Source organism: Corylus avellana, chromosome 6, assembly GCF_965113065.1.
Source record: "Corylus avellana chromosome 6, dhCorAvel1.hap1.2, whole genome shotgun sequence".
NCBI classification, from domain to species: Eukaryota; Viridiplantae; Streptophyta; class Magnoliopsida; order Fagales; family Betulaceae; genus Corylus; species Corylus avellana.
In genome coordinates this window covers 1679394-1691002 of record NC_142495.1, presented here as the reverse complement: position 1 = coordinate 1691002, position 11609 = coordinate 1679394, and the positions used below count along the sequence as shown (strand labels likewise).

The 11609-nt window shown below is 31.6% G+C and overlaps 1 protein-coding gene and 1 non-coding gene across 2 annotated transcripts; both read right to left on the bottom strand.

Moving 5' to 3' along the window:
* Window positions 1-291: 291 nt before the first annotated feature.
* On the bottom strand, window positions 292-380 carry LOC132188903 (small nucleolar RNA snoR114). Its single transcript, XR_009440962.1, has one exon. It is a non-coding gene; the product is annotated as a small nucleolar RNA snoR114 (small nucleolar RNA).
* Window positions 381-3517: 3137 nt separating this feature from the next.
* BAP2 (BON association protein 2) lies at window positions 3518-4188 on the bottom strand. Its single transcript, XM_059603237.1, has one exon. The coding sequence runs from the start codon at window positions 4036-4038 to the stop codon at window positions 3532-3534; it is 507 nt and encodes a 168-aa protein (XP_059459220.1). The 5' UTR covers window positions 4039-4188; the 3' UTR covers window positions 3518-3531.
* Window positions 4189-11609: the final 7421 nt, after the last annotated feature.

Below are 11609 nucleotides of genomic sequence, written 5' to 3'. Positions count from 1 at the left end.
ATCCCGGAGGGCTAGGTTCTTTTTTTAATTTTTAATTTTTTTTTTATAGATAAATAATAACTTTATTGAGAAACAAAGAAAAAAAAAACACTGAACAAAAGAAAAGACATGCAATGCAAGCAACCCAAAATACAACAAGAGCTAGAAGCCAATAAGCAAGAGCTTAGAGAAGGCAAAAAGTTTGTAAAATTAAGGAAAACTATTTCTCATTTATTAATAGCCCAAAAAAAGTTAAAGTTTTTCATTATTAATAGCCCAATAAAAAAACGTGAAAAACAAAACAAAACAGAGTAGCTCAGATGCGCGTATTTCTCTTCCGAAATATCAGAGAGTGGTGATGGACCCAACCATCACTAGTAACGCAGAAATCATCACCGCTATTCGAACCTGGGTCCGTAATGTGGTAGAAGAAAATTCTACCACTAGACTGCTGGTAGTGGTTGTGAAATCAAAGCTTATCAATTATATATAACATTTTTAAAACTCCTTTAAACATTAAAATTTAGGTTATGTACAAATTTTTGTATTTCATCTCATCATTTGGAGAATAACTTATATAAGGAGATTGCACAAAAGATGAGTTTTATACAACCAATCAGAAGTTGAAACCTAAACCAAACTTAACTACACCAAATTATATCACGTATAAAATAAAAAATTAATTGTTAAAAAAAAAAAAAACAGAATTGAATGGTTGGCTGGCCACCCCACTTGCCACCCTTAGTCCTAAGGGTGGCGGCGCGACCACTCCATGGCCTGTGAGTGGCTCACCAACCCCATAGGCCATGGGGTGGCTAGCTGCCACCCTAAGAGTGGCAGCACGACCACCTTGATGCAGCGTAGGATTGTAGTGAACAAGAAAAACAGCAAGTAGAAGGGATAAATATCCCTAAGATTGTGAGGCTATCACAAGAATAAAAAAAATCTTCTTAAACAATAGATTCTATCTATGGTTTAAGCAAAAACACAAAGAAACTTAACTCTGAATAATTCTTATTAAACAAACTCAATAATAATCATAAACTGAATTGTTAAAGGCTATAAGCATATATTTATAGCCCAAGACTTCTACTCCCAAGATAACAATGAAATAAAGTTAATTTAGAAGTCTACAAAAGACAACTAAACCAAATAAAAGACTAACAAAAAAACCTAATTCAAATAAAAACCCGAAAGATAAGATAGAATAAACAACTAACAAATAAACCTAATAAAAGACTAAAAGATAAGATAAAATAAGATAAGCCTTGAATTCCAATCTACATCACACCCCCAGCCATGGGAGTGGCTGTGCAGCCACCCAAAGTGGGGGAACCGGCCACCCCTTCAATTCTGTTTTTTTTTTTTTTTTTTTTTTCTAAAAAAAAAATTAATTAATTAATTAATTAATTTTTTAGTTTATCTAGAATATAATCGGGTGTGGTTGAGTTTTTATTTTAAGTATAAGTTTAACAAAATTGGTTAATGTGTCAGCTTTTTATTAGTAGTGCGAAAGGTAACTTTTGTGCAACATGTGCACCAAAGTTGCTCTATATTACTTGTACTGTCTTTTTTGTTTTCCAATAAATCTGTGATACAAAGCATGATGCAAATATTAACTAATGGGTATCGTGTTGTGTACGTATATATCAGACCTTTTTCATAGCTTTTCCATTGAAATTCAAGCTGAAAATATTTGTTTGCCATCAATAAATTAAATAAAAAGAAAATGAAAATTTGACTAATAAATTATACTTACCACGAGTCACTTGCACCAATGACACGTACAGAATTTCACCACGCCTCAATTGAACTTATTCGCTCCTAATTAAACACAAATATATAATACATAAGCAATATATACCTAAAAAATCTATATATATATATATATATATATATATATATATATATATATTCTTTAATCACACAATTCTTAGAAACCCAATTTTACTATTATATCCCTTCTAATTTTCTCAATTCCTTGATAACCAATTCACTTGAACATTTATACAAATCCTCTAAATATCTACTTAACACCGTTTTTCTGCGGGAGTTAATCTTTTAATTTAACTTCTGTGTAAAACAAAAGTACTAAAAGGTGTGCCAAAAAATAAGAAGTAAAAGGACACAAGTTTGCTTTCGAAGTCTTTTTAACTTTTGAATATGAATGGTGATTGTGTCAAATTGTCATTAGTACTTCGTCTTCATTTTGAATTGTGCTTCTATATAAAGAGAACAAAGACAAATTATTTTATTATATATATATATATATATATATATATATATATTCAGGATTCATTCAGCCCCTCAAAAATTTCAAAAATTATTTTTTCAACTCGGCAACTGCTTTCACCATATATACACTAATTAATACACGCATGCCACTTGTTATATAGGTAGCGGCCGGCCCCGGTTGAAAATCAACCTGAGCTCACTCAATAATTAAGGAAACGCATGCATTAGGTGGTGTTTGATAAATGGGTTGGCCTACATACTGTAGTTGATGTAGATCAATGTAAAAAAAAGTAAGAATATTTTATATAAAAAAAAAGTGAAAAGTGAAAAAGTTTTGTTTTGTAGTGATTTTTTTTATTTCAATAATAACAAAAGGTAAATGATGTGATATAAAAAATGAAAATGTTAAAATATTTTTATGTTAATTTTTTTAAAAAAATGGTGATGAACAGTGTCAAAACCAACTCAAACTCCTTTAATGCTGCAAAAAGCCATGCATGTTGCATGTTGCCAACACGCCACCACCTGTCCCATGGCTGTTACAACACCACTGCGTGTACTACATGGTTGGTGGGTGGCACCGACCATGAATATATGGTAAAGGATCCTCTTTGATTCAAATAAATCGAAAGTATTTAATTAATTATATTTGAAAAGTAGTTTTGTCTATTTATTTTTTATGGAGTAAAAAATATATTCTTCTAATAGTATTAAGGGCTTATTTTAGGGGCTTAAAAGTGCATTTAACACTTAAAAAAAGTTTGTTTGGAAAAAAAAGTATCCGTTTGGTAAAAGAAATTGGAAGCGTTTTTAAGGGTCCAAAAAGTCTAATAATGACTAAAACACATTTTTGACAAAAACTTAAAAATAAAGCTTTTGCCAAAAAAATATATGTTTTTTTTTTTTTAACTTAAAAGCTTTATTTCTCAAACGCAATTTCAAACAGAATCTATATATATATATTGAAATATCCTAATTCTAAGCTTTTGATGAAATTAATGACTTGATAATTCCAATTAATAATTCAATACAAAATCTCATCTTGCAAGCCAATATTAATTAAAAAATATATATTTAATAACGTCACGTAATTCGATTGGTAATAGGGCGGAGAAAAAAATTGGCTCCTATTCTGCCGGCAACAGCCTTTAATTTGATCATGATATTATTATTGTTATTATTATTTATTTTAAATTTTCAAACAAATTTTCCTTGAAGCAATTATTGCTTATACCACAAACAAGAAATGAAAGACAGAGATTAGTGATTCGTAAGACACATATAACAATTTTATATATAGATAACAATTTTAATCCATCAGAATCTTCCGGTATTGGTACACCAAATAGGAATCCCAGTGACAACCCCACCGAAATTGTTATCCCCCAAAGGCACACCCATCCCTGTACCGGAACAGGATGCGTATTCCGGGACCTTGGCTTTTACAGAAATATTGATAATCCCGTTTCTCTCGCCCTTATTATCCCGCAATCTGTAACTCAAAAAGTGCAAATAACTCTGCGGAACATGCCCACCGACAAAATCCGAGATCGGAATCCTTGCCACCCCGACAGTTTTGTTCCCTCCCGACGTCTTGCATTGTACCTCCACCGTGATAAACCGTTCGTGCATTGGCACGTCCACCACGAGTTTTTCGTTCCACGAAGGATAGCTCCCGCCGTCGGCGTCCATCTTTGTCGTGCAAACTTTGTTGGAGTCCGTTTGGATCACAACGAAAGCGTTCTTCTTGACCGGTTTCCTGTTGGTTCGTAGGTTTTCGCCTGATATCACCGTGACTTCGAGGGTGCGTGACGTGCTTTCCATGTCGAGCAACAGCTAATTAATATTGCGTACGTACGTATGAATTATATATAAAAACGTTTGATCGATTTCCTGGGATTTGTTGGAAACTGAGATCGGAAAGGAGTGTTCTTTATAGGAGTGAATTTATGAGACAAAAGGAAGCTTGAGAGAAGGAAGAGAGAAACATAAAAGAGGTTTCTGTTCTGTTATTTGAACCAACGCGGAAAAGAGGTCCGACCGGGAAGGAAGTTCGTATGGGTTGACTTGTGGGTTTCGTTAGACTTTTTGGCAGTGGAATTCAATTTTGGCGTGTGCGGGCGCTGTAGAATTTTCAGCTTAATTATATACACTTGGGGAAATGGAATTCCAATTCCCTGCGTGCCGTTTTCCAAATACCATTGAATAAAATAATAAATTGCCTGCTTCATACGCCAATTTCATTCATATTTACCAAGTAAACTTCCACCTATTTCCACCAAAACTTTCAATAATTCCGCAATCATAGTTATTGTGATGCCATGTTGTATGAATAAGAATCTTCTCCATTTCAAATTAACGAAATAATATCCAGTTAGTTATAGGGATGTTTTTGTCTTCTTTTTTTTTTTTAATGAAAAGACAAAAATACCCCTCTATCATAACTAATGGGATATTAATCCGTTCATTTGAAATGAAGAAGATCCCAATTCGCGTTTGAGGAACCTAAAAGGCTAAAACTGAGTTTAACAATTAAAAAGTCCGTTTGAAAAAAAAAAAAAAAAATACCCGTTTAATAGAAAAGAATTGAAAGTGTTTTTAATAGTTCCAAAAATGGTCAAAAGGCCCAAAACGCACATTTGGCAAAAGCTTTAAAATGAAGCTTTTGCCAAAAAGCGTTTTTGAACTTAAAAGTTTTATTTCTTAAACCCAATCTCAAACATGTTCTTACTCTTTAATTTTTCACGTTTTTAATACCCTTCATCAAACAATCACATCCTCATATATAGTCAATTTTTTAATACCAAAAATTAATATCAAAGTTCCCAAATTTTCATTTTATTTTCTTCATTTTCTCTAAAATCAATTTAAAAAATTGACAAAATTTGAGGATATTTGAGAACTTGGACAAACAGTAATATTAAATGCCACCCTCATGTCTTATCTATTTTTTTAAAAAAAATTAATATGATTTTTAAAAATATTAATGAATTTAAATTAAATAATAATTTATTATAAATTTAATAACAATTTTAAAAGATACATTAATTAATTTTAAAAGATATATAAGAAAAAAACCACGAGTCTTTTAGCAACACTGGACTAATTAAACGATTTGATGGATGTTGAGGCCACTTTTCTTTTCGATGGGTGGGGGCGTCTTCGTTGGAATCAGTCAATCGTAACTGCTGGACGTCTGACTTGGGTCTATGACCGAGCTGGAATTTCTCTCAAAATGTAATCTAATTTATTTTTTAATAAAAAAAAAATATGTGAATTAATCCTCCTTAACATATTCTTCTTTTTTAAAAAAAAAAAAAAATTTATCCTTATCTTATTTTAGTGGGCGCATGTTTACACGTCCCAAAAAGAAGCGCCGTGGCCCACTGGCCCGTTATAGTTACAGTACAATAGTAGTATACTACTTTCCAGTCGTGTGGAAGGCACCGTGAATAATATATTTAAAAGACTCACACTTTCCGATAATTTTTTTTTTGATAGGAATGGGAAGAGTATTCGGTGGTCACGCACCAACTGTTATCGAACATGGTGTTAGGTGATTAGGCAGGTCGAATAAAAATTGGTTTGGTTTGGTACGGTAGACGGTAAAATTTTTATTTCATGCTATACTGAATTGACTTTTTTTTTTTCGGCGGCCGAAAATATCCTTGTTGTTACCCATTGAACCGATACTCTGCCCCAATTTTTTTTTTAGACCTGAGAATTTTATAAGAACTTAATATAAAATTAACGAATTAGAATTAAAGATTTTAATACTCAAGTTTGAATATCACCAAAATTTAATACATGAACATGAATTATCACACCTAATATATATATATATATATATATATATATATATATATAAAGAGAGAGAGAGAGAGAGAGAGAGCTAACTAGAAGGTGAGAGTTTCAACCCGTAAAAAATTTAAATTAGGATTTTCTGAAATTTTTAGAAAATTTTAATTTTTGAAATTTTGAATTTAGGCCGTTCATTTTTTATCAAATAGTCATTGTTCTGTACGTAATGGGACACGTTATAAAACAATGACCATTGAATGAAAAAAGCCTGAATTCAAAATTCTAGAAACTGAATTTACCTTACAAATTTTAATAGATCCATATCCATAAAATTCATGGGAGCTAGGTACCTTATCTTGTTGACTTAATCCAAAAATACAAATATTCTGGTAGTGACCTTTCCAGTTTCCCTATACAGAAACACGTGGGGGCTCAGACGAAGTGGGGGAGACGTTGGAAGACAAATGTTGACGACGTCAATTATGAAATTAACGGATAATTTCCTGGACCTTATTTTAGGAAACAGACCGCATGATAACAGTAGTATACGTTTTTCAAGCTTCCGTTTGATAATTAAGTTACGTACGTGGAATGATAACAATGTAAACTATTAATTAATAATAAGCATGGCGTGTTGTATCCATCTTATTTTTCATCGATGAGAATTTATCTATTTCTTCAAACTACAAAAAAAATGTAATATTAGTAATGTGTGCACTGTTAATCATTTTTCGCCACGTTACCATTTAGTAACGTGTCAGTTTGTGACATGTTACTAAATTTTTTAGTAACGTGTCGCTTTACCTGGCTACGTTACTAAATGGTAACGTGTCAAATTTAACACATTACTAACTCGAAAACTGGAAAAAAAAAAAAAAAATTAAAATTAAAAATTAAAAATTAAAAAAAAAAAATCGAAAACTTTAGTAACATGTCAAATTTGATACGTTACTAATTTGAAAATTGAAAAAAAAAAAAATTTAAAAAAAAATCAAAAACTTTAGTAACGTGTCAAATTTGACACGTTACTAATTCAAAAACTAAATAAAATAAAATAAAATAAAATAAAAATTCGAAAACTTTAGTAACGTGTCAAAGTTAACACGTTACTAAATGGTAAATGGTAACGTGTCAAATTTGACACGTTACCAACGGGTATTGGAAATATGTGCCAGCTGCTTTCCACTTTTTTTCATGTTCTTTCTTCTTCCCTCTTTTTTCTTCCTCACTGCTGCACCTTTTCTTTCTTCTTTCTTCTTCTCTTTTTCTCTCTTTTGCTCTCACGCCCAGTATACCCCCATGGCATCTCCCTCTTCTCTCAAATCGGGATAAGAAAAAGAAAATGAGAAGAGAAAAAGAAGAGAAGATAAGAAGAAAATGAAAAAGAGAAGAAAAATTTTTCTGTTGGGTTTGGATATGGGTGTTTGAAATTTTTCTGGGTCTGATTTTCTGATTGGTTTGGTTTGATTTTTCAAGGTGAACCCATTTGGGGAGCGAACATCGTATACTCTAATGGGTAATTTTTTCTGATTTTTATGGTTGATTTTTTTGATTTTTTTGGTTGATTCTTCTAATCTTTTTATCTCTTTCAAATTAATTAATTATTTGTAACTTGTTTAGTTTAGTTTTTTTTCTTAATTGATGAGTATTGTTGACCCAAGACATTATAGAAGAGTAAGGCAGAGACCGTGGGGGAAATGGGCAGCTGAGATTCAAGACCCACATAAAGCAGCAAGAGTTTGACTTGAGATCATAGTAAAGACTTTGAAATTCATTTTAATGAAAAAACACAAAACTTGCAAGCCTAACAGCACTACTCATCCAAATTCCGAAAATAAATTTGAAAAAAAAAAATATTTTTTTTACTAATTTTTTAAACTCTAGTAACATGTCAATTTGATACGTTACTAATAGGAATTTAGTAATACTCAAATTAGTAACACGCCGCACACGTTACTAACCATATGTTACTAACATTTAATAAATGTCAAGCCTATTGACACGTTATTAATCAGAAGGTTTTTTGTTGTGAACAAAAAAAAAAAAACTGCCAATATTAAGTATTGATGCTCTAGCTTTCCAATGTTAGAAGATATTACAATCTATTTTGAATAGGGTAATGTTATTTAGCAATGAGAAATACTAGAACATATACTCTTGTTCTTCTTTTTTTTTTTTTATATATATATATATATATATATATATAGCCATTAAATTTGTAGGATCCACCTAAGTAAAGTTTGATCTAATGGTTGATTTAAAAAAAAAATTAGGAAAGAGGTGGATGAGAGAATAATAAGAGCAAATGCTCTATCATTTATCTGATCACCCCGTATTTAAAAAATAATATCCATCTGGGCTTAGGAAAACAACAATCATTTCTCTTTTCATTGACACATCATAAGTGATAGAGACGTGTTATACATTTTCTCCCGGTCTTCTTCCATCATCCCCATTTTCAATATTACCATTAGATCGGTGGATCTTATATAAGTCCCACACAAAGGTTCAAGGGAGAAAAACAATCATTTTTTTAAGTTGTATAGCAATTATATGACCGTCTACTAAATAACATTATTATTATTATATATTATGAATTTATTTTAAGATAAGATCACTGTACGTGAGATCGATTCTCTAAGAGAAAATTAATAGAAAAATTGTCATCCATTTTTATGCAAGACATGACCTCGTGCATGCCCAACGACTAGCTAGGCAAGTGACAGCACAATTTCCATGGAAATTTTCCTACGCTTATTTGCTTGGATCATCATGTTGTTGTCATCAAAGTTACGTAAGCCTTTCTGCGCGCATGTGAAACATTTTCCCATGAATTTTCGTATCTGCTGTTTATTTTATTTTATTTTTTTCTACATCAGATGAGCCGGCCAGTACGAACAATCGAACATGACCAATAATATTAATTTAGTTTGCACATCAAATTGTATCTGTTTGAGTAGTTCACCTACCATTGTTGTTTGTTTCTATATTTCACCTGCCACATTTATTAAATAAATCACTCTTATAATACACTATAATTTTTTCCCCCATGATTTTATCAATATCCAAGTCAACCGTTAAGCATTTGATTGGCAACTCAGAAAAAGAAAAAGAGAAACAAGAAAAAGGTGATTGGAAACTTCTGAATCGTGATTTAAATTGGATGTCATGTCGTCATGGATGATAAACAAAATCATGGATCACGATTCCGATTTTCCATGCACGCAAGGAAAACTTTACTCTTCTTTTTGGTAACTTTTATTGAGGAGAAGCGATCCCTTCCCTTACCCGCGAGGCAAAAATTAGTTTTTTACATTATTATTATTATTAAATTAAATTAAAATTTTTTTTAAAAAAAAATATCGAAAACTTTAGTAACGTGTCAAAGTTAACACGTTACTAAATGGTAAATGGTAACGTGTTAAATTTGACACGTTACCAACGGGTATTGAAAATATGCGTTAGCTACTTCCCTCTTTTTTTTCATTTTCTTTGTTCTTCCCTCTTTTTTCTTCCTCACTGCTGCACTTTTTCTTTCTTCTTTCTTCTTCTCTTTTTCTCTCACGCCAGTATATCCCCATGGCATCTCCCTCTTCTCTCAAACGGGGAGAAGAAAAAGAAAAGGAAAAAGAGAAAAAGAAGAGAAGATAAGAAAAAAATGAAAAAGAGAAGAAAAAATTTTCTGCCGGGTTTGGATCTGGGTGTTTGAAATTTTTTTGGATCTGATTTTCTGGTTGGTTTGATTTGATTTTTCAGGTTGAATCCATTTGGGGAACGGACATCGTATACTCTAATGGGTAATTTTTTCTGATTTTTATGATCTTTTTATCTCTTTCAAATTAATTAATTAATTGCAACTTGTTTAGTTTCTTTTCTTAATTACATGAGTATTGTTGACCCAAGACATTATAGAGGAGTAAGGCAGAGACCGTGGGGGAAATGGGCAGCCTAGATTCAAGACCCATAGAAAGCAGCAAGAGTTTGGCTTGGGATCATAGTAAAGGCTTTGAAATTATTTTTAATGAAGAAACACAAAACTTGCAGGCCTAACAGCACTACTCGCCAATTTTTTTTTAAAAAAATTATTTTTTTTACTAATTTTTTAAACTTTAGTAACATGTCAATTTGACACGTTACTAATAGGAATTTAGTAATACTCAAATTAGTTACACGCCGCACACGTTACTAACCATACGTTACTAACATTTAGTAACATGTCAAGCCTATTGACACGTTACTAATCAGAAAGTTTTTTGTAGTGAAAAAAAAAAAACCCTGCCAATATTAAATATTGATGCTCTAGCTTTCCAATGTTAGAAGATATTACAATCTATTTTGAATAGGGTAATGTTATTTAGCAATGAGAAATACTAGAGCATATACTCTTGTTCTTATATATATATATAGCAATTAAATTTGTAGGATCCACCTAAGTAAAGTTTGATCCATATATATATATATATAGCAATTAAATTTGTAGGATCCACCTAAGTAAAGTTTGATCCAATGGTTGATTAAAAAAAAAAAGAGGATAGAGATGGATGAGAAAATAATAAGAGCAAATGCTCTATCATTTATCTGATCACCCCGTATTTAAAAAATAATATCCACCTAGGCTTAGGAAAACAACAATCATTTCTCTTTTCATTGACACATCATAAGTGATAGAGATGTGTTATACATTTTCTCCCGGTTCTTCTTCCATCATCCCCATTTTCAAGATTACTATTAGACCGGTGGGTCTTATATAAGTCCCACACAGAGGCTCAGGGGAGGAAAACAATCATTTTCTTAAGTTGTATAACAATTATATGATCATCTACTAAATAACATTATTATTATTATTATTATTATTATTATTATTTTTTGAATATATTATGAATTTATTTTAAGATAAGATCACTGTACGTGAGATCGACTCTCTAAGAGAAAATTAATAGAAAAACTGTCATCCATTTTTATGCAAGACTTGACCCCGTGCATGCCCAACGACTAGGCAAGTGACAGCACAATTTCATGAAAAATTTCCTACGCTTATTTGCTTGGATCATCATGTTGTTGTCATCAAAGTTACGTAAGCCTTTCTGCGCGCATGTGAAACATTTTCCCATGAATTTTCGTTTCTGCTGTTTATTTATTTATTTTTTTTCTACATCAGATTTCAGATGAGCCTGCCATTTCGAACAATCGAACATGACCAATAATATTAATTTAGTTTGCACATCAAATTATATCTGTTTGAGTAGTTCACCTACCATTGTTGTTTGTTTCTATATTTCACCTGCCACATTTATTAAATAAATCACTCTTATAATACACTATAATTTTTTCCCCCATGATTTTATCAATGTCCAAGTCAACCGTCAAGCATTTGATTGGCAACTCAGAAAACGAAAAAGAGAAACAACCAAAAGGTGATTGGAAACTTCTGAATCGTGATTTTAATTGGATGTCATGTCGTCATGGATGATAAACAAAATCATGGATCACGATTCCGATTTTCCATGCACGTAAGGAAAACTTTACCCTTCTCTTTTGTTAACTTTTATTGAGGAGAAGCGATCCCTTCCCTTACCCGCGAGGCGAAGATATTC

Bases quoted from the DNA above. Each gene is read 5' to 3' on its own strand.
- BAP2 (XM_059603237.1), bottom strand. From the start codon at position 4,038: ATGGAAAGCACGTCACGCACCCTCGAAGTCACGGTGATATCAGGCGAA.